The following is a 17,067-nucleotide window of genomic DNA, read 5'->3' on the forward strand; positions in this document are numbered from 1 at the left end:
TTGCTAAGAGAGATCTTAAAGGTTCTCATTGTCAGGAAAAAAATCGTAACTATGTGAGGTGACAGATGTTAACTAACCTTATCGTGATAATCATTTTGCATTGTATATATATGTCAAATCATTGTTATACAAAATAAAAGTTATACTTTTTAACTTACACAATGCATGTTGTATGTCAATTACATCTCAATAAAACTGAAAAAAAATGTAATCCCTAAATACCTACAGAATATCTGGTAATTATAAATCTTATACTTTTATATTAACACGTTCATTGTAAGCCTGCTTATTATACCTATTTTCCTACATGAATTACCTCATATTAGCTGATATAATCATTCTGTTCTACTAGGTAAGTTTTTACTTACTACTCTGGTAAACATTTTCTGTCCCTTTAAATCATGAAAAAAAGTATCTATTTTTTTGTAAAATCTATGACTTTAAAAACCAAATACCCTTTCTCACACAAACCCATCAACGCAGACCAAATTTTACCTACAATTATGAGGGTTTACTGATTCCCCTAAACTTGGACCTCTGTTTAACCTTTGATACCGGCCAACTCATTTCTGTGAGAAATTCTTAGTTATCCTGAAATAAATGAGAAGCTTCTATAAGGAGGAAAAAACTAGCATTCAGAGAAATTTATGTGTTAAAAATATTACTAGACTAGGAGTTAGGAGAGCAAGGCTTGAATTCTGGCTCTACTAGTTAGACTCTGATATGTCCCGTTACCTCCCTGAGTTTTGTTTCCTACATTTAAAATGTGAGAATAACAATTAATCACTAATCTTTCAGGGTTATTGTGAAAATTAATTAACATAAGCATACCTAACATATGGGAGGAACTCAATAAATGTTCGATATAGAAACAAATGTATGTGTATTTACTGAGAAAAAGCAGCTGTATTTATTAAATGCCATTTATTTGCCAAGCAATACACTACGTATTTTATATGCATTATTCTAATTATTCTACTTTATCTCCAGTAGCCATCTCTGAATTTATTTATTTATTCATTCATTCATTCATTCATTCATTCTTATAATAGCTTTATGGAGAAATAATTCACACACTATACAATTCAGGCATTTAAAGGGCACAATTTGGGGTGCCTGGGTGGCTCAGTTGGTTAAGCATTTGACTCTTGGTTTTGGCTCATGTCGTGATCTCAAGGTCATGGGATCAAGCCCCATGTCAGACTCCACCGTGGAGTCTGCTTGTCTCTCTCCCTCTGCTCTACCTCCCACTTACGCTTTCTCTCTCTCTCTCTCTCAAATAAATAAATAAAAATAAAGTGCACAATTCAACAGTTTTTAGTATATTCACAGGGTTGTACAACTATTATTACAATAAATTTTAGAATATCTTCATCACCCCCAATATAAACCTAATACCCTTTAACTACAGCCCCCATCCCTCAATGCCTCAGCCCTAGGCAACCACTCATCTACTTCTATGTTTATATATTTGCCTATTCTGGACATTTTATATAAATGGAATCATATAATACATGGTAACCGGATTTTTTTCATTTCACATAATATCCTTAAAGTTCATCTGCATTATAACATGGATCAATACTTCATTCCTTTTTACGGTTGAATGGTATTCTGTTGTATGGATGGATATACCACATTTTATTTATCCATTCATCAGTTGATAGACATTTGGGTTGTTTACACCTCTTGGCTATTATCAATAATGCTGCTATAAATATTCATATACAGATTTTGGTGTGGAACAGCCACCTTTTGAGTGTTATTACTTCCTTTTCCCAGATGAAGGAACTAGAAGGTGAATGAGGTTTCCTTCTTTCACACAACTAGTAAAATGCTGAGCTGGGATTTGGGACGTAAGGTGCAGCGAGAAAACCTATCAAGGACACAAAGCCATATTTGGAGAGGGGAGGATTCAGAAAAAGCTTTATGGAAGAGAAGATATTTAGGTTGAATTATGAGGGACAGTAGAAACTAACCAAAAGAAAATCTGGGGCAGGAAAGTCATGGGAGAAGGCAGTGGAGGGAGAGGGGTTTCCTAGAAGAGCCTAAAGAAGACTATGGTAAGTCATTGTATGGCTTTGGGTCATATGGTCAGATTATATTTTGTGAAGACCCCTCTGGCTATAGACTAACAGAACAATAGGATTTCAAAAGACAAAAGCCAGGAAGATGAGAGAAGGAAGGAAGATGGGAGGTGTCTTTCCAAGTAAGGGAAATATATATCCAGAGGGAGGAAAGCAGAGCTTTGGGGGAAACAGTAAATAGATTGGTTTCATTTGATCAGACTTGTTTGATGTCAGAAAGTTATTTGGACTATGGGAAGTTCCTATGTGGCTTCAATTCCTCTGGATTAGACATCAACTCTGGAAGCCTTCCCTAACCACCCCAGACAGGTTTAGATGCCACTCCGCCTGCTTTCACAGCATTCTGGGCCTACCAGTATTGTAGAACTCATCACAGCGTATGGTAGTTGCCGGTTATATGATGGTCACTCTCATCAGAGCTGAGTTCTGTGAGGGCAGACACTGTATCTTGTACATCACTATATCCAAACCACAAGGGGGGACAGTATGAGGCCTGGCACCCTGTATATGCCTAATAAATAGCTGTTGAATGAATGAACTTTATCTGATAGACAAAGCAAGTCTCTGAAACTCTGTGAGATGAAGTACTATGAAGGCAAGCAGGGCTTCATGAGGATTAGTCTGGAGGCATGCATGGGACAGATTAGGAGGAAAGACTGAAAGGAGATGAGTTAAGTTGTTGCTATAACCCAGGTACTAAGTGCTTGGGATGCAGAAGGTAACACAACAGACATAGTTCCTGCTCTCATGGAGTTTATAATCCAACAGGGAGGAAAGATGGGATTACAACACAGGAAGCAACATGGTCTCTTACAAGGCTATGTCCCTGGTTACCCCCATACCCCAAAAGGGAAACAGTAGACTTGGGGTATTACGAGATAGTGGCTAAGAACAAGGTACCAGACAGAGTTTATTTCAGACCCTGTTCTTCTGCTTATTGGCGATATGTCTTGAGCAATGATGTCACTTCACCTCTCTAGAGCTCAGTTTCCTCAGCTGTGAAAATGGCAAGGTTATTTTGTAGATTAAATGAGATAATGTACATAAAATGCTTACCACAGTACCAGGCGCATAGCAAGCACTCAACAAATGTCAAGCTCTCACCATTTTAGCCTCTGAGGTGTTGCAAGGAAGGAGGAGATCTAGGATATGTCTGATCTCAGGGATCTATAAACTGATCTGTTTGTAGTACGATACTCAATCACTGAGAATCAAGAGATGTGGGAAATGTCAGCAGTAGCTGCGTGACTCAAGCATACCATTTAACCTCTCTTGAGTTTTATCTCCCTCCTGTATAAAATGAGGGGATTGAATTGGAAGATCCTTAAGATTCTAAGTTTAAAAACAATTTGGAGTCGTTTTAACAGGTATGAAGATGTTACAAGTTGGTACTTTCGTGACACATGAAATGTGGAGCTTGAGGTACTATAGTCCTGACCCCTGTCACATTTCTTATCTTGTTTGAGGATAATGTTGTGGATCTCAAAGCTATCAGGTCTAATATATACTCCATTAAGGCTCTAACTCAGCACCTATAATACTATAGTGCTTGTTCGTGTATGTCTCTGTCCTTCTCTACTAGACTAAAGACTTCCAGAAACAGGGTCTATCTTCATATTCCTAGGACTTAGCATAGTTTCCTGAATTGATAAATGTTTGTTGAATGAATAAGTAGAATAGTGAATGACTAGACAGTTGAGAACAATTGTAGTTCAAGCAAAAACATAAACTATTGGAAATTAAGCCACATAATCTGGCAGTTCTACTTTGAACAAAATCTACAAAACAACTCATATAGTTTGGAAATGATCATCTTTCTTTCTTTCTTTCTTTCTTTCTTTCTTTCTTTCTTTCTTTCTTTCCTTCTTTCTTTCTTTCTTTCTTTCCTTTCTTTCTTTCTTTCTTTCTTTCTCAGATTTTATTTATTTATTTGACAGAGAGATACAGAGAGAGCACAAGTGGGCAGAGCAGCAGGCAGAGGGAGAGGGAGAAGCACACTCCCCACTGAGCAGGGAGCCCGATGCAGGGCTCGATCCCAGGACCCTGGGATCATGACCTGAGCCGAAGGCAGACGCTTAACCGACTGAGGGACCCCTCACCTTTCTTTTTTTTTTTTTTTAAGATTTTATTTATTTATTTGAGAAAGAAAAGTGTGTGCATGAGTTGGGGGAAGGGCAGAGTGAGAGGGTGAGAAAGAATCCTAAGCAGATTCTATGCTGAGTGCAGAGCCCAACACGGGGCTTGATCCCAGAACCCGAGACCATGACCTGAGCCGAAATCAAGAGTTGGACACCCGACTGACTGAGCCACCCAGGCACTCCAGAAATAATCACCTTTCTGAGAGCAAACCAGATGTGGGTCTTATGTTCACAGCAATAGTATCCAATAAGCAGGATCTACATGAAGTATCCTGGAAGGAAACATCTAGCAGGTGATACAAGCCAGGGGAGAAAGCAAGAAGCCTCTGTCCTGGATTCAGAATGCACCTCTGATCACTGAAGTCCCTCTCGCTGACACATTCACCAGCCAGACTCTGGACCTTCTCTGAATCTATACTATTTGCCACATCTATCTAAACTTGGCTACTTGTCTGCTTGGATTTTTGTAACTTAATTGCTTTTTCTCTGACTCTTTTGTTCTTGACTCTTTGTTCTTAGACTTGACCCCATGCCAGACCAGACTATCTTCATTTACGTCTTTGAGCCTCAGATTTGTTCATTTCTCAGACAGGGCTAGAATAATCCATGGCAAACAGGGTTGAGAATGAGGTATACATGTGAAAGCATTTAATATTCATTCTCAAATATTTATGGAGCACCTGTCTGTAAATAAAATGACATATGAAATACAAGCCTTGCCCTCCAGGATCTCACTGCTGAGTTGAGATAGAGAAGCAAAAAGACAATGGTGATACAGTGTTAAAGAAGCTATGAGGCATGCACAATCTCTTTGGGATCACATAGGAGAAGAGTGTCTACTAAAATCTGACGCAGGAGTGCCTGGGTGGCTCAGTTGGTTGGGCGTCCTACTCTTGATCTCGGCTCAGGTCTTATTCTCAGGGTCATGAGTTTGGGCCCCACTTGATCTCAGGGTCCTGAGTCTGGGCCCCAAACTGACCCAATGAAGAGCAAAGCTGGCCAAGGGCAGTCTCAGGTTCTGCTGCTCTGGTGCAACCAATGAGCTTCTTTGCCACAGGCCACCATGAAGCCAAGTGCAGCCTACAGCTACATGAAGATGAAGAGAGAACACAATAACCTTGGCAACTAGGCTTCATATGAAGGACACGACAGAAGCATGCATCTTACCTCTCCGTGAATCCAGATGCTCCTTATGATACGCTCTAAGAGGCCAACCTGCTGTGTAAGATGGCAAGTGGTGTCCTGCAATTGCCTCTTTTCCTTATCCAGAAGAACTCTAAGAATGGGATAGATCAAAGGAATAACTAAACATTTCTGTATCACTACTAAAAACTCAAAACTATGTCCCACTTACCACTAGCTCTGGGTCTTAGCCCACTGCCTAGATTATGGAACCAACTTTGGCAGAATAATTCCCACCATGTTCCAAGACCAAGTAGAAATTAATAAGCTTTTGGCCTGTAGAGAGTCATTAAAAACATATTGAGAACAGAGACATACCATATGCAAGAGTATGGAAGGGAAGGCACAATTCTAGCCCTTGAGAAATCTGACAAAGGATATGATCCCATTTAGGGGTGGGGCTGAAACAAGAGACTCTGCATCCCTTCAAATATTGTAGCTACACAGCCTGCATCTGGTTCTCATCTCATACAGTCATCCCATACTTTTGGAGTAGTAGTAGCAGTAGTAGTAGTAGTAACAGCAGCAACAACAGTAATAGTAATAGTAGCACCAGCAGCAGCAGTAGTAGCAGAAGCAGCAGTAGTAATAGCAGTAGTAGCAGCAGCAGTAATAGTAGCAGCAGTAGTAATAGTAGCAGCAGCAGTAGTAACAGCAGCAGCAGTAGTAATAGTAGCAGCAGCAGTAGTAACAGCAGCAGCAATAGTAATAGTAATAGCAGCAGTAGTAGTAATAGTAGTATTAGCAGCAATAGTAATAGCAGCAGCAGCCACAGCAGCAGTAGTAATAGTAGCAGCCACAGCAGTAGTAATAGTAGTAGTAGCAGCAGTAACAGTAGTAATAGTAGTAGTAGCAGCCACAGCAGTAGTAATAGTAGTAGCAGCAGCAGTAACAGCAGCAGTAGTAATAGTAGTAGCAGCAGCAGTAACAGCAGCAGTAGTAATAGTAGTAGCAGCAATCGTAATAGTAGCAGCAGCAGCAGCAGTAGCAGCAACAGTGGTAGTAATAATAGTAGTGGCAGTAGTAGCAGCAGCAGTAGTAGCAGCAACAGCAGCAGTAATAGCAGTAGTAGTAGCAGCAACAGCAGTAGTAATAGTAATAGTGGCAGTAGTAGCAGCAGCACTAATAGCAGTAGTAGTAGCAGCAGCAACAGCAGTAGTAATAGTAGTAGTGGCAGTAGCAGCAGTAGTAATAGTAGCAGCAGCAGTAGCAGCAACAGCAGTGGTAATAGTAGTAGTGGCAGTAGCAGCAGTAGTAATAGTAGCAGCAGCCATAATAGCAGCAGCAGTAGTAATAGCAGTAGTAATAGTAGCAGCAACTGCAGTAGTAATAGTAGTAGTGGCAGTAGTAGCAGCAGCAGTAGTAATGGTAGCAGCAACAGCAGTGGTAATAGTAGTAGTGGCAGTAGCAGCAGTAGTAATAGTAGCAGCAGCAGTAGCAGCAACAGCAGTGGTAACAGTAGTAGTGGCAGTAGCAGCAGTAGTAATAGTAGCAGCAGCCATAATAGCAGAAGTAGTAGTAGCAGCAACCGCAGTAGTAATAGTAGTAGTGGCAGTAGGAGCAGCAGCAGTAGTAATAGTAGGGGTAGTAGGAGCAGCAGCAGCAGTAATAGCAGCAGCAGCAACAACCATTTACCACGGCCTTACCATGTGCTTAGGCACTGTGCCCTACCCACAGAGTAAACACTTAAACCTGCTCATGTGTTGGTTCATCTGATCCTTGCAACAACCCCATGAGATGGATATTGTTATGGAGCCTATTTTAGAGATGAGGAAACTGAAGCCCAGAGAAAAGCAACTGGTTTCAGGACATAAAGCCAGAAAGTCGTAGAGCTGAGATGCCAATCCAGATCTTTCCGATTTCTAAGCCTGAGTTCCTAAGCACTACACCAGGCTCACTCTCCAGGGCCACAGTGTATTTGGGATACATGATGGTAGAATAGTGTTGATCAGAGATTTGTGTTTGAGTTCGGGTTCTGCCACATACTAGCTGTGTGACCCCTGGCAAATTACCACATCTGAGCCTCAGTTTTCTCATCTGTAAAAGGAAGCAGCATCCTGTAGAAGAAACTTAACTCCAAGGAAAACATACAAGTCCAATCCAGATGGCCAAAGTGTGTCTTTAGGAGGGCAAGAGGGGAACACCATTAATGTTAAGGCACGGGTAATATGGCAGTTGTGTTGGGAATGTCAGAATCAATGATCTAGTTTGAGAAGGGCAATGGCTTATATAGACTATATAAAAGGGGAGACACAGACAGTAAGAGATCATCAGAGACTCCCCAGGTCTGCCCTGAGAAGTGTGTGCCCACAACAGCAGACAGGAGAGTTCCAGTCTGCTGGACAGATCTCCCCCACAGACTGTGGTGCTGTGGGCTCTAGGGCCAAGCTACTGAGGCCAAGCACACACTGCTGTCACTGACTAGGCTGCCTGAGTTCCCGAGCGTCTCTGGACCTTAGCTTTCTCCCATAAAATAGGGCTAATCCCAGAGCCTCCCTCGTGAGATTGGTGTGAGGATTGATGAGAGACAGAGAGAGCTTAGAACAATGCCTAGCACACTGTAAGTGCTCAAAAAATGTTAGTCATTATAGTTATTATTGGTGACTCTATGTGTTAAGATCAAACCGCTCTCTTTGCCCTAATTCTGTGCTCCAAGAAAACTTTTCATTGTAACTGGAGTTTCCTAATAGAGGAGAGAGCGCTTGGGCTGGCTGATAATGTGAATTCTCTGCTGGGACCATTTCTCAGTATAAATTAATACAATTGGCATCCTATGGGTTTCATGAATTTAAGTCACTAGTATGAGCCTGTTCCTCTCTTGATCTACCTTGATTCCAGAGGTATCAGATGATAAAAATGAGTGTCAACACATAAAGTGACAGCCAGAATGAGCACAGCTAGGTCCTCAGTCAGGCAATGCCTATGTGCGAGAGCCCAACTGAGTAGCTGACCCACCTCCTCCATGATCTTTTTCTCTTTAATTTCATAACATTTGCATGAGTTGCTGAAAACAGCAGGCAGCAGAGCAACAGTTATGAGATAGGCTGCCAACCCAAAGGACAGTCATTGGAACAATCTCTTTGTTGAGGGAGAAACATCTTTGCAGAGTTCATTGGCTCCTCGGGCAGGACTGCACCTACCTGTTCTGGACTGAAGATTCTACCCATTTGTTGCTGTGGATTAAGTCTTCTTGCTCTGTGAGTTGTTCCAGAAGTTTCCTTTTCTCTAGGAGCAGTATATCATTTTGAGCAGTGACCTCTTCCTGGAATGCCTTCTCCTAGAGATAATAAAGCCCCTCATTACCACAGCAGGAGGAAGAATTACGAAGTTGACAGCAAATTTCCCTTCTTTACTTTTCCTCTCCTGTCCCCTAGTCTGTTTTCACCTGTTTGCTGACATTGTCAGCTAGATAGTCCGTCTGTTTATTTTGGTTATTTTAGGTCTTGTATTTTTTTTGAACAATTAATCATTCTCCTGGGTTAACACTTAAAAATACCTGAGCACTCCACTTCCAATAAGGTCCCAAGGCTTTCATGTGTATTCTAATACCATAGGTATATCAAATCACTACCAAATGCAACTGAATTCCCCGAAGCTCCAGTTTGACATTTTTCCATATAATACAACTCCATCTGCATTGGGGTGATAGTCTTTTTAAGACAAAGTGAGGAGATGAAAATTTAGCCCCCATACTTGGCAACCAGCATCAGGATCTCAGTTGCCTTGGCAAATGAAGCAGGTAAGCCAGCTACTGAGAATATCCTTGCAGTGATCATGCTAAAGAGACTTCTAACTTGACACCATGTCTCATTTTCTACCAACAATTTTCCCAGAAAGCAATAGCTAGTGAAGTTATAGCTAAAATGATAAAGGAGTGATCGGGTGAAAAAATGCTAATGTTCTTATATTGAAAGAGTCAGTAGCTATTAATAAATTATCACTGTGGGTGAGGAGTTTAGAAGCTCAAAAGTGTAGAATTGCCCTCCTCATTTCACTGATGCCCCGTCAGTGATAAGTCCTTCACCCTTCTGTGTTTGTGCCCCACCTGCCAAAGGCAGGAGTGAGTGGGTATGGGAGAAGCAGAATGAGCTGCTGGCAGATGGTGAATCACAGAGTTAAGAGGGGCAACTTTCTTTCTTTCTTTTAAATAAGGCACTAATATAGATCATCCAGAAAAGACTCCATCTATTATTCAAGAATTTTAAGAAAGGATATTACATTATGTTCCGAAACAAACCACTCCAGATTTTAAAGTCCCGCAGCCAGGACCCTTCAATGTCTAACAATAGTCTTGTCTGCTCTTATTTAAATACATTTTTGGCGAGGATTGAGAATAGAAGCAGTCATCCCACCAATACTACTCTGCTGTTACAACTGGATTAGAAAGGAAACCAGATGGGGCAGGCTACTGACACTCTGCCCTTTGGAAATGCGTTTGTTTTTTTTTTTTTTGAACCAGAAAATAAGGACACCTGCTCTAATAAAAGGATAAAATATTTGGAGAAATCTGGTTTGGATGTTTACAACAGTCAGGAGACTCAACTGGCTCACTGTATAAAGAGAAGGGTGAAGGAACGAAATCCAAAAAAAAGTGCCATTACTTTCTGGAGACTTGGTGCTTGGAAGGTGAGTCCAGCTTTTTTATGCTAGTGGCTCTGGTCCACGGGCCCTAAAATAAGTAAAACCAGGACCTCCAGGTGTGTACCACTGTGGCATTAAAAGATCTCACATCAGTCTTCTCTAGGCTAAGTATTTCCTATTCCATTAACAATTCCTCTCATGAACTGTACATCTACCAATCAACATGTTTCTAAGAGAGCTTACACCAAAAGAGAAGAGAAGAACATGTCTGGAAAGTTGTCTGTGTCAGGTGCCACCTCACGCATTTCCTATTTTAACTGCACAAAAGCCTCATGAGGTGGGGATTAGTTCTGCCATTTCACGGACGAGGAAAATGATACCTGGAGACTTGGGCCAGGTCACAGAACTATGAAGTGGCAGGTCTAGATTTTGCATCTGTCTACGGCCAAAGCCCCCAGCAGCCTTCAAGGGCAGTGAGCAAAGGGACCAACTGCTCTTCCTTAGCCTCTGCTTATTTGCCATCTCTCCTGGAAATCTGTGGCTCTCTGGGTAGATGTGTCCGTTTCCCAGGGCTGCTGTAACAAATTACCACAAACTGGATGGCTGAAAACAAAAGGAACGGGTTTTCTCACATTTGTGGAGGCTACAAGTCTAAAATTGGAGTGTTGGCTGGGTAAGTTCCTTCTGGGGGCTCTATGCCTCTCTCTCAGCTTCTGGAGTTTACAAGCAATCCCTGGTGCTCCCTGGCATAGTTGCATCCCTCCGATAGCTGCTTCTATCGTCACGTGGCCTTCTTCCCCTGTGTGTGTCTATGTGTGCCTGCTCTTCTTATAAGGACGCCAGTCGTATTGGATTTAGGGCCAACTCTAATCCACCATGAGCCCATCTTAATTAATTACACCTGCAAAGACCTTATTTCCAAATTAGATCCCATTCTGAGGTTCTGGATAGACACGAATTTGTGGAGGACACTATTCAACCCAGTACAGTCGGGAAGAAAGAAGTAAGGGGCTGTTTCTGTCATGTAAGCCTAACAGTGGAAGGCAGGCAGTACAAAAGAGTGGTAATGCAGAAGTAGGCTTCTATTTCTGGTGGGCCCACCAACCAGGATTGCTACTTTCTTCTGTAGTACTTTTCATGTACTTTTCCTAGTTGTGAGTCTAACCTAGATCTGAGTCTTTAAAGTTTGACAATTTAGTACCCAAAGAGAAGGATACTGCAAAATCCAACTTATTTTCCTCTCTCACTATAGTGTAGAGAATCAGGAGGATTTTTTTTTAAACATTGGTGACCCATCTGTTATAATCCAAAAATGTTTTATTGTGTGTAGTCTAGAATTCTTAACCATCCCATAATAGCGCATGGAATGACTGAAATTGCATGAATTCTTTTGGGATCCTTGGCACATACATAGAAATGAGTATTTTAGGAGTGAGCATAGAGTTTTCAAAATTCTGATGGGCTAGGCATCTCAAGAAGGGAAAGCATTACTGGCCTAGTCAGTTGCTCTCCACTTTGAATTCGTGTAGTTTAATGATCTCAAGACCATTCTGCAGTTGATTCCATGCCATTTGTCTCATTTTCCTCCTACCTAACAGTAAGTCACAGGGGCAATGGGACAAAGATGAAGAAGATGTGGATATTTAGAAAAAAAGCCTGCGGACACTACACAAGGACTGATAAGTAGGGGTCACCAATTTTCACTGCCATTTAAAACTGACAGAAGTTTGAGGCAAAATGAGGGCAATGTGAAGTAGGAATGAGTTACGTAGGGTGGTCTGGAAGTCTCTGCTGATGGATATTTAAGAGAAGACATTTTCATTTGAAGACAAGACACTGACCGGAGTTGGAAGTGCAGGATAGTTTCAGTGTCTGATTCAGTTTACTAACACCATGAGTCTTACATACTTTTTGGCAGAATTACTCACATCGAAAGAAGGTGTGGAAAGAAATGAGAACCTAGAGTACGAAGAGGCCACAAGAGAATTAAAGCACCAGGGGGCTTTCTCGAATGAGCCAAGCCATGGCACATTGGGGAGATCTTCACCTTTCCACTCACTATTTCCCTTTGCTGACGCAGACCTCTGATTTCATTTTCCAGTTGTTCAATTCTCTCATCTCGTAGTTCTACTTCATGAATTAAACGGTCCTTAACTCTGCGAAGCTTGACTTTGTGATGGTGATGTTTCTTGTCATAGCTCCTATAAAAGTAAATTTAAATAGAGGTGCAGCTGAGCACAGTGGACATTCATGTTGCTTCCTCAGTGTGCACCTTTCTTGGGTTTCCTCCTCTTGCTTTCTTGAGGCCTGCCACCAGATGTGGGTACTTGTCCTGCCTCCCATCTGCAGGACTTCTGGTCCCCAAGTGGGGGAATGGACCAAGGGTAACCTCCTAAATAGCACCAGCTTTAGTCACCCCTAACTCAGGAAACTCCTTGACTTTGGATCCCTGACATCTAATTCTGAATCCTGCTCCATGGAGTCAGTCATTAATTTGAGTTTCGAGTTCTTGGCTATCCCCTTGGACAGTGATATAACCCACTTCAATCTCTGATAACTGAGTCCGCTCTCAGTCCTTGCCCCGAGTCTGGACTTCTGAAGACCAATTCTATGTAGGTCTCTGCTCAAGACTCTAACTCAGATTCTGACATAAATCAAACTTACTGTCAATAAGTACATGAAAAGATATTCAACATCATTAGCCATTAAGGAAACATAAATCAAAGCTACAGTGAGATACCATTTCACACCCACCAGGCTGGCTAAAATAAAAAAGAAGACAATAACAAGTACTGGCAAAGATGTAGAGAAATTGGAACTCTCAAACACTGCTGGTCAAATGGTGCAGCCTCTTTGGAAAAAGCCTGGCAGTTTCTCAAATGGTTAAACGTAGAGCCGTAGGACCCAGCAGCTCCACTCCTAGGTATCTACCCAAGAGAAATGAAAACATATGTCTTCACAAAAACTTATATGTGAATATTCATAGTAGCACTATTCACAATAGCCAAAAGGTAGAAACAACCCAAAGACCATCAACTGATGAAAGGATAAAATATGGAATATCTGTACAGTGGAACATGAGTCTGCCACAAAAAGGAATGAAATGCTGATCCACGCTACAACATAGAGGAACCTTGAAAGCATTATGCTAAGTGAAAGAAGCCTCACTCACAAAGCACCACATATTATATGATTCCATTTCTATGTAATGTCCAGAAGAGGCAAATATAGAGGATTCCTGGTTGCCTAGGGTTGGGGGTGGGGAGGGAAATTGGGGATGGCAGATGATAACTAAAGGGTTTCTTTTGGGGGTAATGAAATGTTCTAAAATTGATCGTGGTGATGGAGGTACAACTAAAAGCCACTGAATTGTACACTTTAAATGGGTGAGCTGTATGGTATGTCAATTATATCAATAAACCTGTTTTTAAAAAAAGAACAAAAATCTATGTTACCATTTCAAGCTACTATAACAGCTAATATAAGTAAACAAGAAAACAGATTAAAGCCTCAATACCACCACCTCTTTGAAGATGACCGTGCTTTCCAGATAAGAACATTGTTATTCAGAAAGCACTTCTGCAAATTAAAAATTGCGGAGAGATTTTACTTTGAACCTATTAGGTCTAATAACACAAAATCACTCTAAACTAGGATTTCTTGACCTTTGTCCTATTGACATTTTGTGCCAGATAATTCTTAGTTGTGGAAGTCTGTACTGTGCGTTGTAGAATGCTTAGCAGCATCCTTGGCCTCGACCCACTAGATGCCAGTAGTACCTTCTACAGTGTGACAACCCAAAATATCTCCAGACATTGCGAAACGTCCCCTTGTCCTGGGAGGCAAACTACTGCCCGCTGAGAACCATTGCTGCAGCTAACGTTCCTAAACTGGGTTTTCTCTAAGCCTACAGCCGTGATTCTCAAACTGTGTTCTGACTGGCAACATCAGCCTCACCTGGGAACTTGTTGGAAATGCAAAGTCTCAGGCTCTATCCCAGAACTACAGAATCATAAACTCTGGGAGTGCATCAGTGTTTTGTGTTAAGTCATCTGGGGATTCCAATGCACGCTAAAGCTTGAGAAAGCTATGGGCATATTAGGGAGGGAGCCCCTCATCACTTCCATTTCATTATAAACAGACTATCTGTGGCAGGCTATAAGGTGCAGGTATATAGCCTTTCTTCTTCCCTGCTAACAAAACCCAGATTTCATTTAGGTGTCCACAGAGAGCCCTTGATCTTGAGAAAGGTGGGTGGGCCCCAGGTGTGTGTGTGTGTGTGTTTGTGTGTGTGTAGCCAGGGGATGGGCTTGTGAGACAGGTATGCCTGCTGGGCACTTCTAGGAACTTGAGAAACCAACCCTCTCTGCCCTGGCTGCCCTCCGCTGAGGCTGCACTAGCTGCAGCTGCAGTCTCTGCCTTGTAACCATGACGTGACAAGCCTAAAGACGAAGGGGTCAACCCACCTAGCATGGCAGAGCAGAATGAATGAAAGAGCCTGGTCCTTAACAACACCCCTGAGCAGCTGAATCTGCCTCAGCAATCATCTTCCTCCAGATTTCTTGTTACATGAGAAAAAAATTTTGGTCTAAATGTATCAGGTCGGTTTTTTGGTTTGTTTTGTTTTGTGGTTAATTACATCCTGATATCTTAAAAACAAAAAAACTACTCCAAACAAAGACCATTCTTTTTTTTTTTTTTTTTGGTATATATCTTAATGTGGAAGACATCTTGAGAGACGTTTGTATACAAAAAGAAAACAAAAGAAACCTGATTTTTCCTTTAAGTTTTCTTTTTTCTTTCTTTTTTAAAATTCAATTAATTAACATATAGTGTATTATTAGTTTCAGAGGTAGAGTTCAGTGACTCATCAGTCTTATATAACACCCAGTGCTCATTACATCACGTGCCCTCCTTTATATCCATCACTCAGTTACTCCATCCCACCGCCCCCCTCCCCTCCAGCAACCCTCAGTTTGTTTCCTATGATTAAGGGTCTCTTATGGCTTGTCTCCCTCTCTCATTTCATTTTGTTTTATTTTTCCCTCTCTTCTCCTATGATCCTGTTTTGTTTCTTAAATTCCACATATGAGTGAAATCATATGGTAATTGTCTTTCTCTGATTGACTTATTTCACTTAGCATAATACCATCTAATTCCACGTCGTTGCAAATGGCAAGATTTCAGCGTTTTTTGATGGCTGAGTAATATTCCATTGTATATACATACCACATCTTCTTTAGCGATTCATCTGTTGATGGACATCTGGGTTTGGCTATTGTGGACATTGCTACTATAAATATTGGGGTGCAGGTGCCCCTTTGGATCACTACATTTGTATCTTTGGGGTAAATCCCTAGTAGTGCAATTGCTGGGTCATAGGGTAGCTCTATTTTCAACTTTTTGAGGAAGAGCAAAAACTATTCTAATGGGGGCCACCTGGGTGGCTCAGTCTGTTAAGCGTCTGCCTTTGGCTCAGGTCATGATCCCAGAGTTCTGGGATCAAGCCCTGTGTCAGGCTCCCTGCTCAGAGGGGGAGTCTGCTTCTGCCTCTCCTTCTGCCCCTCACCCCCACCCAACTCATGCTCTCTTTCTCTCTCTCAAATAAATAAAATATTAAAAAATATTCTAATGGTCTCTATAGCTCCAGACTCCCCTGAATGCCTAGATATTTGGGTAAAGCCAGTTTAACTGGGAAAAAAAAAAAAAAGTGTTTAAGGAATGAGAAAAAAAAAAGTGTTTAAGGATGAGAAAGCTACTCTTTGTCACTGTAGGCACTTGAGGGCACAGTCATTCAGGCCTGTGGTGGCAGGCAGTTTGCACATGTCGACGATCTGATCTTACCTGATCTTACTACCTCTGACACTTAAACTGGGGGAAGCCCTAACTTAAGTGAAGGGAACTAACTAAAAACCTGTGCTCCAGGCTTTTCACAAGACACCTCATTTGATTTCTTTTTTAAAGATTTTATTTTTATTTATTTGACAGAGACAGAGAATGCGAGAGAGGGAACACAAGCAAGGGGAGTGGGAGAGGGAGAAGCAGGCTTCCCACCGAGCAGGGAGCCCGATGCGGGGCTTGATCCCAGGATCCTGGGATCATGACCTGAGCTGAAGGCAGACGCTTAACGACTGAGTCACCCAGGCGCCCTGGGATATTGACTTTTTAATTGAAAAAAATTAAATTAAATTTTATTATTTTAAAATTGAGGAATAATTGGGGCACCTGGGTGGCTCAGTTGGTTGAGTGTCTGACTCTTGGTTTCAGCTCAGGTCAATGATATCAGGGTCATGAGATCAAGCCCCATGTTGGGCTCTGCTCAGTACAGAGTCTGCTTGAGATTCTCTCTGTCCCTCTCCCTCTGCCCCTCCTGCTCGGGCTCACTCTCTCTCTTTCTCTCTCATAAATAAATGAACAAATAAATAGATAGATAAAATCTTTAAAAAGAATAAATTGAGATATAATTGACATAAAACATATTAGTTTTAGGTACATAACATGATTTGATATTTGTATATATTGCAAAATGATCACACCACAGTCTAACTAACATCTGTCACCATACATAGAATTTTTTTTCTTGTGATGAGAACTTTTAAGATTTACTCTCTTAGCAACTTTCAAAGATGCAATACAATATTATTAACTATAGTCACCATGCTATACATTACATCAGCATGATTTATTTATTTTATAACTGCAAGTTTTTACCTCCTGATCTTATAGGAAAAGCTTTCAGTTTTTCAGCACAGAGTATGATAATAGCTGTAGGTAAGCCTAAATATCAGGTCTTATATTTTGAGTAAGTTTTTGTGTATGGTGTAAGATAGCGGTCCAGTTTCATTCCTTTGCATGTAGCCACCCAGTTTCCCCAACGCTATTTATTGGAGAGACTGTCCCTTCCCCACTGTATGTTCTTAACTTCTTTGTCATAAAGTAATTGACCATGTATGTATGGGTTTGATATTTTGTTTTATACAAGAACTAGGAACCAGATGGGAGGGAAGGAGCAAAGCAGACTTACCTAGACGCTAATTCTAGTCAAACTGTGATGGAAGAACTACTCCAAGGGAGCCTTC

The 17,067-nt window shown here is 41.4% G+C and overlaps 1 protein-coding gene across 6 annotated transcripts in view; it reads right to left on the reverse strand.

Annotated features, from left to right (window-relative positions):
- The window catches only part of CCDC30 (coiled-coil domain containing 30), a 117,951-nt gene that overhangs the window by 1,573 nt on the left and 99,311 nt on the right, over positions 1-17,067 (reverse strand). For 4 of the 6 annotated variants that reach the window (XM_032431359.1, XM_032431339.1, XM_032431348.1 and 1 more), the window contains 3 exons: positions 12,036-12,189; positions 8,548-8,684; positions 5,393-5,501 (listed from right to left, as the gene is read on the reverse strand). In XM_032431359.1, coding sequence (XP_032287250.1) covers positions 5,393-5,501; positions 8,548-8,684; positions 12,036-12,189 — 400 coding nt within the window. The remainder of the gene's footprint in view (positions 1-5,392; positions 5,502-8,547; positions 8,685-12,035; positions 12,190-17,067) is intronic. The other 2 variants (XM_032431367.1, XM_032431387.1) reach the window with 1 other exon arrangement.

Source organism: Phoca vitulina, unplaced genomic scaffold (assembly GCF_004348235.1).
Source record: "Phoca vitulina isolate PV1807 unplaced genomic scaffold, GSC_HSeal_1.0 scaffold2, whole genome shotgun sequence".
NCBI lineage: Eukaryota > Metazoa > Chordata > Mammalia > Carnivora > Phocidae > Phoca > Phoca vitulina.